Source organism: Salmo salar, chromosome 07, assembly GCF_965601325.2.
Source record: "Salmo salar chromosome 07, fSalSal1, whole genome shotgun sequence".
In the NCBI taxonomy this organism is placed as follows: domain Eukaryota; kingdom Metazoa; phylum Chordata; class Actinopteri; order Salmoniformes; family Salmonidae; genus Salmo; species Salmo salar.
Genome location: NC_138297.1, coordinates 57,573,659 through 57,590,078, shown reverse-complemented (window position 1 = coordinate 57,590,078; position 16,420 = coordinate 57,573,659). Strand labels below are relative to the sequence as shown.

The following is a 16,420-nucleotide window of genomic DNA, read 5'->3' as shown; positions in this document are numbered from 1 at the left end:
TCATATACATATGAACAACAAAATCTACATCTGTGCCAATAGGTCTTGTCATGACAGGAAGTAAACACCCTAGTCCCTATGACCCTATCCCATAATAAGTGTGTAGAACTTGACCCTTTGACCTACATGATGTCATATAGGGCAGAAAACTCCATGTTTATCAATTTCCCTTGGTTACAGCCCTAAGTGACTCCATGCTGGCACTGAACAGAGATGATCCCCCACAATCACATGAGAATATCCCAAACGGTAGAGTATTAGTTCTAGGGTGTTCCATTATCCTGCCCCGCCCCTGCCAACTACCTGTCAATCATCCATAAGCCAACATGTAGACAATACCTTAACCATAACCTTAAACATGTTAGTTCCATTCTCCTCCCCTGCCCCCTACCTGTCAATCATCCATAAGCCAACATCTTAACCATTCCAGACGTCAACATGTATTTCCAATATGACTCAATGTTGGTCGATGTTAGCTGGCTTCTGTGTACCGTTTGTTCCTTATTGATGAGTCAGGGACGTTGCTTTACACCAATCAGAAATTCAAACCTGCAGTTTGTCAATGCTGATCTAAAGATACAGAACCGTACATTTATTTTCACATTTACCAGCACTCTAAAAGTGAGCTACACTGGCCTAAACATCAGACTGTTACCATGGTTACATACTGTACAGTAACTGGTGCTGGTTGTGATAAACTATGGAAAGAAAACGGACTAACCCTATACTGTGCCATAGTAACTAAAAAGAGCATTGGTCAGGTTGGCATGATAGTATGAAAAACATGACACCAAAAACATGCCAAACATTAATGCCAATAAATTACATCTGCCATAAGCTAAGATAAGTTAAAGTTACCCCTGGCGTTAAATATTTCAACAGGAAAGTATTATCATTTAGCTGCTTGTCATTTATATCTTAAAATGCCCTAAATTATTACATTTTTACCATTCTTGGAGGCCTCTTTCTCTTCCTTCCTGTTTCAACTGCATGTCCCCTCTCCAGCATGCAATCCTCTTCCAACCAATCAGAAAGCTTGTCCCCACTGATAGGTTAGAAGGGACTGATTGACAGGGTTAATGATCATGGCCTATTTGTCTCTGAAGCCTACCACCTACAGCGAGAGGCAACGGACTGGTTTGACAAACCACGCGAGGGACGACCAGAGAACGGACAAGGGCCGGACAGGAGACAGGTGACACCCACGCAACCACCCACCCACGACGCACACACCCACCCACGGCACAAGTCATAAAGTTGAGAAATGCCCGTATGCACAGACTTTTAAACAATGCTTTACTGTTTATTCTTTCTTGCAGAAATAACCCAAACTAATTGCATACATATTCATGACTACATAATTGTGGAGACATTTTCAAGCATGCATTTGTATCCGTAACTGCAGCTATCTGTTGAGGTGTAATAGCCTATAAAATACTTATGTAGTTTCCTGTATGTGTCTCTCAGGGGAAGGTTGTTTACTACCCCTTTCCTCACACCAGAGTCAAACTGCAGAGGGATCCCAAGGACCGCAGCGTATCAGGTAAGGGAAACACAGTTTACCTTGCACATGGACACAATCTGTCATAAACACAGCTGTCTTAACACAGTGACAGGTCTTAATGTTTGTCTTGACCCAAAATGGGGTAGACATTTCATGGCTGCTCTGTTGATTTGGCACATCTCCACTCTTATCAGTCATCCATCCTGGCTCAAAATGGCGTATCATTGACACACCGGATAAGCTTTTTGCAATTAGACAGCAGGCCACAAAGAAGGTGCTTGTTTATGTGGAGAAGTGCTAAAATGAACCATTTGTCTGTGGGATTTGGATGACTGTGTCAGTGTGATAAGCGTGTATTTACTCTTTAGTTTAAATGACTGATCTCTAAACTACTGTGTGTCTGCATGTGGGCGTGTGCATGTGTATGTATGTATGTGTGTGAGTGCGTGCACATAAATGTGTGTGTCTACATTCTACTCTGGATACATATTCCTGTGCATGCATACTCTTAATGGGTGTCTGACCACTGTACGTGCATGTGTATAGTTGTGTGTGTTCATGCTTCTCACTCATTTGTGGGTTTCTACCTCTTCATTTCCAGGGAATGGATTGGGTATCAGAGTGGTGGGAGGTAAAGAGGTTCCAGGGACCAACGGAGACATCGGAGCCTACGTAGCTAAAGTCTTACCTGGAGGAGTTGCCCAACAGACTGGGAAGATACTAGAGGGTAAGTTAAGTTCACAAATCTTGGGATATATACTGTACTTCTGGGTCGTATTCATTAGGCACCAAACTGACTGAACCAGGAAGGGAATACCTGAACTCGTCCCATAAGAAATGCTTGTTTTCATTTTCTGCGTGGCCATAATGAATATGAAATGGTGCAAAATGGGTATATCAGTCAAGTGCTTATGTTGCTCAAAAAAACATTTGAGAGAGACATTTCTATATGTGAAATGTACTTCCCCTTTAAGAATCAATCAGTTGCAAGAATCAAGTAGTCCAAGCCTGGACATGAGTGATTCTTATCAGAAGAAGGAATCGTAGCTCTATCTGTCTTTCTCCATCTGTCTGTTTCCTTAAATCCATTTGTTTATCTGTCCGTATCTCTCTCTGTTTACCTTTCTCTCCTGTCATTCTCTATCCTCACTGTTGACAGATGGTTTGAGAGGAATCTGACTTGAGTGAGATGTGAGGACTGAGGGGGAATGACACGGAGATGACAAAAATAGAAGTTAATTTGCATTTTGTTTTGTCACCTCCAGGCAATGGTCCATGGGGAGGGGAGCTTTAGAGAACGAAATGTTTGAGAGATTTCACCCAAGCGCTTTCAGAATTCTGAATGTAATGATATCACAGGTTTTCTTCAATCAAAGCTCAAAATGCATTGTATGTTTCGGAATGGCTTTGTAAGTTAGCAACTATTACTCCAACTTAGCAATGTTCACATTAGAGTTTCTGTTACTTTACTCCTGTCATCTTGACCTTCGGTCAGGGTTTACCCATATTATTTCACTACTACATCTCTGGGAATGTGCTAAAACTCAGTGGTAGGGCTAGGGCCCAGAGTGGTATAGATCTGAATCCAAACTAAGGTGCCTTAGGCACAACAAGCAGTAAGCATTGTCCATTTATCCCTAGACAGTCTCACTCCTGGCCAGTTGTCAATACAACACTATCTGAAGATGGATGGCTGTGTCCTATTAACAGAAATGAATTTCATGAGACTTATTGATTTGACTGGAGGGAGACCACGCCCAGTGGTGCTGTGTATCTTTCTCTATCTCACTCTCTCTTTCTGTGTCTCTGGTCTCTCTCTTTCTCGCTCTCTTTCTCTCTCTGGTCTCTCTCTGGTCTCTCTCTCTCTGGTCTCTCTCTTTCTCGCTCTGGTCTCTCTGGTATCTCTCTCACTCTCTCTCTGGTCTCTCTCCGGTCTCTCTCTCTCTCTGGTCTCTCTCTTTCTCGCTCTGGTCTCTCTCTTTCTCGCTCTGGTCTCTCTGGTATCTCTCTCACTCTCTCTCTCTGGTCTCTCTTCGTTCTCTCTCTCTGGTCTCTCTCTTTCTCACTCTGGTCTCTCTCTTTCTCGCTCTGGTCTCTCTGGTATCTCTCTCACTCTCTCTCTGGTCTCTCTCCGGTCTCTCTCTCTCTCTGGTCTCTCTCTTTCTCGCTCTGGTCTCTCTGGTATCTCTCTCACTCTCTCTCTCTGGTCTCTCTTTGTTCTCTCTCTCTCTGGTCTCTCTCTTTCTCACTCTGGTCTCTCTGGTATCTCTCTCACTCTCTCTCTGGTCTCTCTCCGGTCTCTCTCTCTCTCTGGTCTCTCTCTTTCTCACTCTGGTCTCTCTGGTATCTCTCTCACTCTCTCTCTGGTCTCTCTTCGTTCTCTCTCTCTCTGGTCTCTCTCTTTCTCGCTCTGGTCTCTCTGGTATCTCTCTCACTCTCTCTCTGGTCTCTCTCCGTTCTCTCTCTCTCTGGTCTCTCTCTTTCTCGCTCTGCTCTCTCTGGTATCTCTCTCACTCTCTCTCTGGTCTCTCTCCGGTCTCTCTCTCTCTGGTCTCTCTCTTTCTCTCTCTGGTCTCTCTGGTATCTCTCTCACTCTCTCTCTGGTCTCTCTTCGTTCTCTCTCTCTCTGGTCTCTCTCTTTCTCACTCTGGTCTCTCTGGTATCTCTCTCACTCTCTCTCTGGTCTCTCTCCGTTCTCTCTCTCTCTGGTCTCTCTCTCATTCTCTCTGTCTCAGTCTGGGGGTTGTACAGGGTCCATGCTGGACGGTTGTGAATTAGCACGGCTGTGGCCCCTGCCTCTGTAGGGGCTGTCTGGGGCCTGATGTATGAGAGGTGGGTCGGAGGACTGTAAAGAGAAGAGGGAAGAGATACAGCCCAGAGCCACCTGGTGGGAGCTAGGGCCATCCATCTGTCACACTGTGTGTGTGTCTGTGTTATTGTGTTTGCGTGCATGCATTCGGTGTGTGTGTGCCCTCTCTCCCCATTTTTCTTCATCTTTCCCTCCCTCCCTCCCTCCCTTATCTCTGTCCCTTTTTCCCTGCACCTGACCTCTCTCCTCCTTCAATTTATCTTTGTCCTTCCTCCCTCCCTTCCTCCCCCTCCCTCCCTCCCTCCCTCCCTCCCTCCCTCTCTCTCTGATTTATCATGAGCTTGAATTGTAAATAAGAACTTGTTCTTAACTGACTTGCCTAGTTAAATAAAGGTTAAATAACATTTTTATAAATTGAATAACAGCTGTTATTCCTCTGTATCAGCTGTCTGAGAATGATCTTTAACTACAGGTTGGTCTGGACCTGTGTGTGTATTTATCAATGCTGTGACAGGTTGGATCTCACCTCTGCACTCGTCTAATAGGTCAGCTGTGGAGGCACCATCTTCAAGCTCTTCTGCATACAGTCAACACCTGGGCTGTGTTCATTAGGGCACACCATCGCAAAACATTTTGCACCTGATAATGAACACCTGTGTTCTTCTTATTGTACAAATTCAGATCCAGTAGCTCTCTGTTTCAAGATGTTTTCCCTACTGAACACGGCCCTGATAAATGTCCATCTCCAAACAGTGCAGATCATCAATCCTCATTCAAATTAAATACATGTTCTTCTTACTCCACATATCTGCATGCCCTCATTAACACACACATTTAAGATGATCCCAAGAAGTTGCATTCACCAGAAGTATTTATTATCCGATGACTAAAACATCCAGGCCTGAAGGAGATGGATAGTAGCCTAGTGAAACTGTTACCTTTCACTCTAGCAGAGCTCATCGTTTTGTCAGCGAAAACGTTACCATGGAGAGCTGCAGCTATGACTGTGTCAGTTCCAAACAAAGTGTCTCTGTGTAAGGTGACACTTCCGCTGAAACTTTGGAACATGGTTTCTCACAGTGAGCGGTGTGAATACAGAATTGTGTCAATTCTAGCAGGTGCGAAGGCTCAGGCCGAGTGTGTGTGATGAGTCATACTGCCATACTGTGTCACTGAGTAACTAGTGTGAAACTCCATGTGGGTAACACAGCTCAGGAGCACCGGCGCAGTCAGAGAGTCTACCTGGCCTACGTCAAGACTCGCTTTCACCTGTGTGAGTGCTGCTGGACAGCACAGAGTGTGTTTTCGTTGCAGTGCTGTAAGGACTGGTGTGTGTGTGTGTGTGTGTGTGTGTGTGTGTGTGTGTGTGTGTGTGTGTGTGTGTGTGTGTGTGTGTGTGTGTGTGTGTGTGTGTGTGTGTGTGTGTGTGTGTGTGTGTGTGTGTGTGTGTGTGTGTGTGTGTGTGTGTGTGTGTGTGTGTGTGTGTGTGTGTGTGTGTGTGTGTGTGTGTGTGTGTGTGTGTGTGTGTGTGTGGTGCTTTTTCCTGAACTGACCAGGGTCAATTCCATTTCAATTCAGGAAGTGAATGAAAACTTCAGTAGAAGACGTGAAAAAGCAACACTTTTCAATTCTAGAATTTGAATGTGATCTCGTACTGACTGAATTGAAATGGAATTGATCCAAACCCTGCTACTGACCCTGTGGTCATGTGGTTTAACTTTCTTCGAAGCATGGGGTTGTTGGAGAAAGAGTTAGCGTTTATAGGAGGCTGCACAGCAGTGTGTTGTGGTGTTAAAACAGGACTCATTGGTACTGTGTGTTATTGATGATGGTGTGGTGTGTTTCTGTTTGTGTGTGAGGTGATACACTTTACACTTAGCTAATTGGTTTCAGTTTTTGAGTGTGAGAATTAGGTGTGATACATTTCATATAATAAACTAACTATGTTTGTGTGTGTGTGTGTGTGTGTGTGTGTGTGTGTGTGTGTGTGTGTGTGTGTGTGTGTGTGTGTGTGTGTGTGGTGGTGTGTGTGTGTGTGTGTGTGTGTGTGTGTGTGTGTGTGTGTGTGTGTGTGTGTGTGTGTGTGTGGGGGAATATAGGAATGCAGGTGTTGGAGTGGAACGGGCTTCCTCTGACGGGGAAGACCTACGAGGAAGTGCAGGGGCTTGTGGTACAGCAGTGTGGCGAGGCAGAACTCTGCGTGAGACTGTGAGCATATTTCTTCCTCGCCCTGTTCGTCCCACTTTCTCTCTGTGACTGTCTCTCCCTTTCTTATTGGTCTTAGGCTACCTCTCTCTCTCTGTTCCTGTCACTCTCATTCTCTCTATGTCTCTCCCTCTCCTTCTCAGTTTCTCTCTGTCCAGCTACCTTCCTCTCTCTCTTCTCCCTTTATCGTTCGTCACGATTTGATAGAGGAGGAGGAATTTAAGCCTTAAGATATATTTGAGCACAGCCACCTACACTCACTGGTAAGAGCCTTGCGGGGGTTCCACCTCAAATATTTGAAAGTGAGCAGTCTTCATTAGCTTCAGTAGTTCTCTAGAGTGGGCCGTTTCTGATTCACATAGAATACATTTCTTTTTAAAATCTCAGTCTTCTCTAAATTCATCTCATTGCCTCGCACTCCCTCACTTTACTGGTGACTTCTCTCTCACACTCATTTCTGTCCTCTCTTTTTGACACATTTTTTTTCTCTTTTCTCTCTTCCCAACCTGTCTCTCTCTCTCTCTCTTACCCACTCTCTCTTGCTCTCTCTCACTTTCTCTCACTTTCTCCCTCTCTCTCTCCCTCTCTCTCAGAGATCTGAACATGCTGGCTGACTCTGAGGGCTCTCAGCACCTTGATCTCCCAGACCAGAACAAACCAGGTAGACTAAGAGCTTAGCCTCTTCACCCCAGGGTGTCCTTCCCCTTCTCTCTCAACTTCCCCTCTCTCTCTTGACTCTCCTCACTAAAGGTACAAAATCCCTTAAGGTTCTGCAACTAGAATATTTCAATCACTATGGCCTCTACCACAGTGAATGATTCCATAACTTCAAACGTGTGTGTGTGTGTTTCTCTTTGTGAATTTGTGTCCATACGTGTGTGTCTGTGCTCTAGGTGACAGACCCCCCAGGTCTCCGGGGGTGGATCCGAAGCAACTGGCTGCAGAGCTACAGAAGGTGTCCCAGCAGCAGGCTCCTCCACCTACCACCGCCACGTCCTCCTCCTCCACGGTGGGGGGAGAGAAAGGACCCCACTCTGCCGTCTCAGGCGCCGCCTCGGCCACTTCTAGCGCCATCCAGAGTCCGGGCCAGCCGGGGTCGCCCTCCGTCAGCAAGAAACGCCACAGCAGCAAGGTGAACGGGTGGAGGATGATGTGGAGATAAATTGAACACAGGCGTCATCTTCTGGTTGCATGACTAGAACATATTTTATGTTCAAAAGAACTGTCTAATTTTCAATAGAGGAAATTCTATATTGGCACATACTGTATGTTGTATGCATTTTAGTTTGAAAGCGTTTCTAACTAATCTTATGCATAATTCTGTACTCATTGACAGTTCTTTGCATGCACACACACACTCTTGCTGTTTTTAAATGTGTTTCTCTCTCATCTTCCAGTCTGCGGACGCAGTGAAGACACAATCCCACCCTGTTACTGGAGAGATACAGGTCAGCTGACCAAGCCTTGTTTTGACATTCCTTGACTCACCACTGCTTGTATATCCATGCACTTCATAAGGTGTTTTACTAAGACCAGTTGTCTCGTTGAGATTCCACCGTCTCTTGATTTTGCAGCTTCAAATCAACTATGACAAGCAGCTGGGGAACCTGATTGTTCACGTGCTCCAAGCCAGGAACCTGGCCCCCCGAGACAACAACGGCTACTCCGACCCCTTCGTCAAAGTCTACCTCCTACCGGGGAGGGGGTGAGTCTGTTGGATACGCTACCAGTAGGGTTTACAACATTCTGATAACTTTCACAAAATTCCCAGGTTTCTAAATAAAATCCTGGCTGGAAGATTCTTGGAGTCAGGAGAGAATAAGCGGCTTATCCGGAATCCTCCGATCCGGATTTCTGGAAAACTTGGGAATTTTGGGAAACTTATCAGAATTCTACAACCCTACCAAAGAAAGAAAGCTAGTCTGGAATCCAAACTGAATATCACTTTTTTTTTAATTGAATTGAAAGTATATACAGTTTAGTTTGCAGTGAGGAGTGGTATTCCATTTGGATTCTAGACTAAAGCAGAGAGGTAGGGACAGAAACACTGGAACAAGTCAAGTCAAGGAGAGAACAATCTCTTTGGTGAGAGAAGTTAAGTATACTTCACAGATCACCTATAGTAGCCTACACACTGCAGCCATTATGTAACTCTTTCACTTTTCATCCTTGCTCTGTTGCTGTGCTCTGTCCATGTATCTATGCTCTGTAATGTTACCAGAGCATTTCCTTATCGGATGTCCATCACTGTGAGTTAATAAGGAACTGTGTCATATCGCAGTGGAAGCATTATCGATAGCAGTGTTGAATGGTTGTGTGGTAAAGTGTTACTGTAATTGTGTTAAGTGTATATAAAACACTGGAAAGGTGATTAGTTTAGTTTCAGGGTGTTTCACGTGTGTAAAAGGCCTTATGAATTTCAGGTCATGTAGACAAACGCATTCATACGGAAGAAATGCATAGAACCAAAATTACCATTAAAACCATGGCTAGACCACTTCAAAAGGAAGCCATTTTGGAAAGCTCAAAACGAACTCCCATTCATCTTAAAATCGATTAACGATTGATTTTAGCTGGCCATGGCATGTTTTGTGTTCTATGCACCCACACCTGATGTCAGATCAATTCCATGATGCCACTATGATAAGCCTGTTACAAGCCTGTCACATGACATGAAATGTAAATACCATTCTCGGGAACGGTTTCTATGTAGACATTTGATACCTAGTTTTTATGAAGTGAGTCATTAACACCTAACCAGCGTCAAACGACACACATGTAATACCCTAAACATGATGTAAATGATGTTATATTTTGCCATGTAGTTCTGCTGAGTTTTCCCCTTTGCTCTTGTTGCTAGGCAGAATAGAGCAGGGAAATCGATAAGACTCATAATAGCTCGTAATACGATCCACACTGTAGCCGTCTGGATCTCAGTGCTCAATGTGATTATGTCATGTTGTAATCAGCTCTCCCACTTACCCTACCCTTATCTATGGAGTCCTTAGAGACCACTGGACTTTTATAGTGTTACACACATGCATATACAAGCACACACACGCTGGGGGAAAATGCACACTCACAATACACACATTCCTCTCTCACTGCCCCAACACATATCCTGTGCCCCATGTCCACTTCCCTGTTACTGACCTCCCCAAATACACACACACACACACACACACACACACACACACACACACACACACACACACACACCTGCCCCCCCCCCCCCCCACACACACACCTGAACCCTCACTGCTCACTTAACCCCCCCACCAAAACTACATCCACACACACCCCACACACACTCCTACACCCTCCCCCTGACACTGACCCTTGTTTTTGTATGCTGTTCTTATATTTAATGCATGCTGGACCCATTCAGTCAGGTCATGGTTGTCCAGAATGCCAGGTATGTGATTTGCCCACTCTGACTTTTGACTTTGATGGTTGCTGTTAGGTTGTAGTAAGGTTGGACCTGGATTGTGATGACGATTGAGTTGAAGGCTCAGGGCCCAATGCATGTGGAGCTGGTGACGAGCGTATAACCCCAGCAAGTCACTGTGTACTCACTCTAACACCTTTCCACTCCCATGCATTGTACACTTCTGCCCTATGCCCTCATATTGTTCCCTACCTCCTTAGATTGTGTTCTAATATGCATACTACAGTAGACTCTACCTCTAATCGCTACGATATGACCTAACATATGATTCCCCACTTTCCCATAACTCATTTCCCTACATGTCTGTCAGACATATAAAATACCCTAAATTGTTTTTCTAACATTGTGTTTTACTTTGTACCACACCCTGACGTTGTTCTTGATATTGTGGTTTCCATTGTATCCAGTGTTGTTCCCTATAGTCTTCCATTTTAATTGTGCCCTAAATTGTTCCGTACCCCCTTACATTGTGCCCTACATCTTAACATAGCTCGCTACTTCCTTTCATTGTGCCCTGCACCCTAACATTGTGCTATTGTGCTCTGAATTTCTGTGTTTTGTGTGTGTGTGTGTGTGTGTGTGTATATACCTTGCTAATGGCCTGCTCTGTCTGTGTGTGATTCCAGTGCTGAGAATAAGAGGAGATCAAAACAAGCTGGCCAGAGTCTGAACCCAGAGTGGAACCAGACTGTTATCTATAAGAACATCCACCTGGAACAGGTACTGGTACAGTATCACTAACTGCTTTTGGAATAACCACAATGTCCTGTGTGTTTCACGTGTGTTGGTTACTGTGAAAACTGCATTTGTGAGTTTCGAGGAATAATAATGTGTGCGTGTGTTGTGTGCGCGGTGTGTTTCAGCTGAGGAAGAAGCTGCTGGAGGTGAGCGTGTGGGACTACGACAAGTGCTCCTCCAACGACTTTCTGGGAGAGGTGAGAGAGAGAGACATGCATTTTGTCCATAGCACTTCTGTGAGGGTGACATACATTACCGTGATGCTGCTGTAAGTTACCTATAAGTAGCAGCCATCCACTATGTGAGGTTGATGTTAAAGGGGATGTGTGTGGGTGTTCTTGATGTTAAAGGGGATGTGTGTGGGTGTTCTTCTAGGTGTTGATGGACCTGTCCAACACAGCTAACATGGATAACGTCCCACGCTGGCTCCCTCTGAAGGAACAGAGTGAGGGAGAGCACCACCGGCGCTCTCTTTCAGCCCAGGGGCGCCAGCACTCCCCCAAGCCCCCCTCGCAGCACGCCTCCCCCAAAACCCCCGCCCACGGGAACCAGGACTCGCCCAAGCCCCCCTCGCAGCACGCCTCCCCCAAAACCCCCGCCCACGGGAACCAGGACTCGCCCAAGTCGTCGGTCATCAAGAGCCGGAGCCACGGGATCTTCCCTGATCCAGCCAAGGGTAGGAGAGGTTCTGTCTTTCCCTTCCCTCTGACCTCTTAGTCATCATGAACAGCCTACCCTACTCCTTTCTCTCTATCTGTACCTGTTCTGGTTCTCTCTCCCTTTCTCCCTTTCTCCCTTGTTCTCTCTCTCTCTCTCGTTCTCTCTCTCTCTCTCTCGTTCTCTCTCTCTCTCTCGTCCCCCCGTTCTCTCTCTCTCTCTCTCGTTCTCTCTCTCTCTCTCTCTCGTTCTCTCTCTCTCTCTCTCTCTCTCTCTCTCGTTTTCTCTATCTGTCTTTGTCTCTCACTTCTCTCTCTTGTTTTCTCTAGCTGTCTTTGTCTCTCTCTCTGTCTGCCTATCTATCTCTCTGCCTGTCTCTCTCTTTCTCTCTGTCTCTTTTTCTATCCCTCCTCTGTCACTTCTCCCTCACTATTCAGACTCACCCATTACAGCTTTGGATTCATGCTCTTTGCTTTGCCATGTTTTTATTTTCTGCTGTTGCCATGACTCCCCTCAGCTCAGACTTTTCCTACTCTCAGCTTCCTCCATTCCCGTCCTTACACAACATGGCCATGGAAGGCTTGAAAACAACCCCCACCTCCTCAGTCTTAACCCTAAACTTAATTGGAAAACCCCAAATTTAAGTGGAAAACTTATGTGGCCCAAACAATTGGAAAATACCCACTTCCAAAGGGTCATTTAAACAGGGCGCTACAGAATGTGGCATGTAGCTTAGTAGCTATCTAGCCCTGATGTAAAAACAGAAGAGCACAACAACAGATGGTAGCTTTAATGGTAATAATAGATGGTAATTGGTGAATTTGGTTGTTCTAGACACGCAGGTGCCCACTATTGAGAAATCTCACAGTAGCCCCGGCACATCGAAGCCTTCCCCGTCCGAGGGCCACAGCCAACATACGCCACGTGCGGCTCCACGTGCGGCGCCTCGCAAAAGTGCAAGGCAACACCAGCAGGATGGCGACGGCGGTGTCGCTGTAGCAACGGGTGAAGCTCCGGCTTCGCAGCAACAGCACCGCCTCCAACCAAGTAAAAGACGCAAATAAAGCCTCCGCAGCATGGCCGCCTTGCGCTCATCTGTTCCCCTTCTGTCCACTTTCAGCTGTTTTCTTTGTTTTCTCTTTTTTCCCCCTTTCCTTCTATTTTTTTCCCCTCCTTTTTTTTCTTTTTCCTACTTCTGGTGCCTTCCGTACTCCCCCCCTCTCACTGCTTCTCTTCTGTATGTTCCCACGGTGTGTAGATCCAGCATCACACTTACCGTATTCTAGCACTTCTTGTTTTAGAGTTTACACTTAAGTTTACTCCTAAGTTTACCCTGTTTCAACAAACCTCCAGAGCCACTAAGATTGCTGTTAAAAACATTTTATACTTCATTGATTAAAAGTTTGATAAAAAGGAAATATACAATTACTACAATTAAACTAACGTTTCTAAAAACAGACACTAAACCCTCTGTTAAATTATGTCATAAATTGGAACTAAACGTTTAAATAACAAATGATAAGGTTGCAGTCTTAATCATCCTCCCTTAAACCAAGTTTGTTTCAAACATTCTTTTAAATGTTCTTGTATTAATTCATTTCGTAAGACAGTTAACACAATGTCACAGAATGACAACGATGATCTTAAACAAGACTGACTCCAAACTAAGAAGTAGGGCTTTTGAAAAGTCACTTTGGGACCAATTGTCAATCAGTGTCCGAACACAGCACCACTGCCAGAGCTCTCACATGACTAATCAAGTCAATGACTACCATGGTACACACAGTAGACTCAGTAGATTAGTAGACACAGTATATTTTATTCAGTTTGGACTAGTCATGGTGTCATGGTCGAAGAGAGGGAAGGCTAGGAATTACACTTATATATCACTTGAATCGTTTCAGCTACCTGATCCAAGCATTTACAACGATGAACTCAGAAGAAAGTCTCCCAACCTAACCCTCTCCCTCCGTTTAAATTTCATTCATCCCTTTTTTTCCCTGTGTTTTGGACTTATTTTGGTTTCTGTTTTATACCAAAATGGCCGGCTTTCTGAAGCTACTCTACTCGGAGATGGCTGTGCATGCAGTCCACTGCCCCTCTCCCACCCACCCTTTTTTTTTTTTTTTTGGACCACAATGCACATCAGTAGACGCTGCACGCCCCACGCTCCACGGCCCACGGCCCACCCCTATGTGATGTGGAGGGCCGGGGCGACTGTGCACAGCGCACTGTGGCTGCATGTGACTGACAGTAAAGCTGGTTTCAATGGTGATGATATTCCTGCTTTCTGAGTCTCCATCTTGCCCGCCCCCTGCCCCCGGCCTTGACCTCTGCCCTCTACCCCCTTGGCGTGACCCTGTCCCGCGCCTGCGCCCCTTACCCCCTCCAGTCTCCTACCCCCCAGCCCAAAGAGGCCGCCTCTCCCTGAGGCACCACAGACACACCATAGTGGGCGTGCTCACCATTCAGAAAGCCCAATCCGATTCGCTCCCCGCCCCGCCGGGCCCGGCAGCATCGGCCAATGGGAGCCAAGCAGACGGCAGACACCTGACCTTCAGGAAAGCCATGTCTGAAGAGAGGCCACAGAGGGAAGGAGGTGAGAGTCGCACGTCTCTGTCGTGTGACTGACTGCAAAGATTGTTGCAGCCGGAGAGAGACAGGCTGGGATACTACTAACGCACACCTGCAGAAAGAGAGCGATCTGACACAATACAACAGACAGAAAGAAAGAGATCTGACAAGGTACAACAGACAGAAAGAGATCTGACACAATACAACAGACAGAAAGAGATCTGACAAGGTACAACAGACAGAAAGAGATCTGACACAATACAACAGACAGAAAGAGATCTGACACAATACAACAGACAGAAAGAGATCTGACACAATACAACAGACAGAAAGAGATCTGACACAATACAACAGACAGAAAGAGATCTGACAAGGTACAACAGACAGAAAGAGATCGGACACAATACAACAGACAGAAAGAGATCTGACAAGGTACAACAGACAGAAAGAGATCGGACAAGGTACAACAGACAGAAAGAGATCTGACACGGTACAACAGACAGAAAGAGATCTGACACAATACAACAGACAGAAAGAGATCGGACAAGGTACAACAGACAGAAAGAGATCGGACAAGGTACAACAGACAGAAAGAGATCTGACAAGGTACAACAGACAGAAAGAGATCTGACACAATACAACAGACAGAAAGAGATCGGACACAATACAACAGACAGAAAGAGATCGGACAAGGTACAACAGACACAAAGAGATCGGACACAATACAACAGACAGAAAGAGATCGGACACAATACAACAGACAGAAAGAGATCGGACAAGGTACAACAGACAGAAAGAGATCTGACACAATACAACAGACAGAAAGAGATCGGACACAATACAACAGACAGAAAGAGATCGGACACAATACAACAGACAGAAAGAGATCGGACAAGGTACAACAGACAGAAAGAGATCTGACACAATACAACAGACAGAAAGAGATCTGACACAATACAACAGACAGAAAGAGATCTGACACAATACAACAGACAGAAAGAGATCTGACACAATACAACAGACAGAAAGAGATCTGACAAGGTACAACAGACAGAAAACGATCTGACACAATACAACAGACAGAAAGAGATCGGACACAATACAACAGACAGAAAGAGATCTGACACAATACAACAGACAGAAAGAGATCTGACACAATACAACAGACAGAAAGAGATCTGACACAATACAACAGACAGAAAGAGATCTGACAAGGTACAACAGACAGAAAACGATCTGACACAATACAACAGACAGAAAGAGATCGGACACAATACAACAGACAGAAAGAGATCTGACACAATACAACAGACAGAAAGAGATCTGACACAATACAACAGACAGAAAGAGATCTGACACAATACAACAGACAGAAAGAGATCTGACAAGGTACAACAGACAGAAAGAGATCTGACAAGGTACAACAGACAGAAAGAGATCTGACACAATACAACAGACAGAAAGAGATCTGACACAATACAACAGACAGAAAGAGATCGGACACAATACAACAGACAGAAAGAGATCTGACAAGGTACAACAGACAGAAAGAGATCTGACAAGGTACAACAGACAGAAAGAGATCTGACACAATACAACAGACAGAAAGAGATCTGACAAGGTACAACAGACAGAAAGAGATCGGACACAATACAACAGACAGAAAGAGATCTGACAAGGTACAACAGACAGAAAGAGATCTGACACAATACAACAGACAGAAAGAGATCTGACAAGGTACAACAGACAGAAAGAGATCTGACAAGGTACAACAGACAGAAAGAGATCTGACAAGGTACAACAGACAGAAAGAGATCTGACACAATACAACAGACAGAAAGAGATCTGACAAGGTACAACAGACAGAAAGGGATATTAGGAGAGATTGTGACCAGAGAGAGAGAAAGAAAGAGAGAAAGAGCTAACGCACAGCCAGCCACACAGCCAGCCACACAGCCAGAGATTCATGCAGCGAGACACAGTTTGCTAATACCAGGAAATAGACTATCAATCCAGGGCTCCGGCATTGTTCCCTAACAATAAATCAGGCTTTGACAGCAATTACCATAAAACCATTAAGCAATAAGGCCCGAGGGGGTGTGGTATGTGGCCAATATACCACGGCTAAGGGCTGTTCATAAGCACGACGCAATGCGGAATGCTAGGACACAACCCTTAGCCGCGGTATATTGGCCATATGTCACAAACCCCCAAGGTGCCTTATTGCTATCATAAACTGGTTACCAACGTCATTAAATCAGTACATATAAATGTTTTGTCATACCCATGGTGTACAGTCTGATATAACACGGCTTTCAGCCAATCAGCATTCAGGGCAGTTTATAATACTTTATAAAGTACCTGTACACTTTTTTACTCCGTTTTTCCCTTGGGTCATTAAATGGTATTAGCAAACATTTATTTTTTCTTGTCGTGTCGAGAGGCCTGAGAGAGAAGAGCGTCAGCATAGATCCAGTTCATGTCA

The 16,420-nt window shown here is 45.2% G+C and overlaps 1 protein-coding gene across 3 annotated transcripts in view; it reads left to right on the top strand.

Moving 5' to 3' along the window:
- LOC106597326 (protein piccolo) overlaps positions 1 to 16,420 on the top strand; it is a 65,796-nt gene that overhangs the window by 39,136 nt on the left and 10,240 nt on the right. The window contains exons 7-20 of one of the 3 annotated variants that reach the window (XM_045722240.2): positions 181 to 249; positions 1,107 to 1,195; positions 1,468 to 1,543; positions 2,106 to 2,231; positions 6,413 to 6,521; positions 7,112 to 7,179; positions 7,412 to 7,650; positions 7,916 to 7,966; positions 8,093 to 8,223; positions 9,907 to 9,933; positions 10,593 to 10,686; positions 10,830 to 10,901; positions 11,080 to 11,380; positions 12,196 to 12,408. In XM_045722240.2, the coding sequence (XP_045578196.2) occupies positions 181 to 249; positions 1,107 to 1,195; positions 1,468 to 1,543; positions 2,106 to 2,231; positions 6,413 to 6,521; positions 7,112 to 7,179; positions 7,412 to 7,650; positions 7,916 to 7,966; positions 8,093 to 8,223; positions 9,907 to 9,933; positions 10,593 to 10,686; positions 10,830 to 10,901; positions 11,080 to 11,380; positions 12,196 to 12,408 (1,665 nt within the window). The remainder of the gene's footprint in view (positions 1 to 180; positions 250 to 1,106; positions 1,196 to 1,467; positions 1,544 to 2,105; positions 2,232 to 6,412; positions 6,522 to 7,111; positions 7,180 to 7,411; positions 7,651 to 7,915; positions 7,967 to 8,092; positions 8,224 to 9,906; positions 9,934 to 10,592; positions 10,687 to 10,829; positions 10,902 to 11,079; positions 11,381 to 12,195; positions 12,409 to 16,420) is intronic. The other 2 variants (XM_082977788.1, XM_082977787.1) reach the window with 2 other exon arrangements.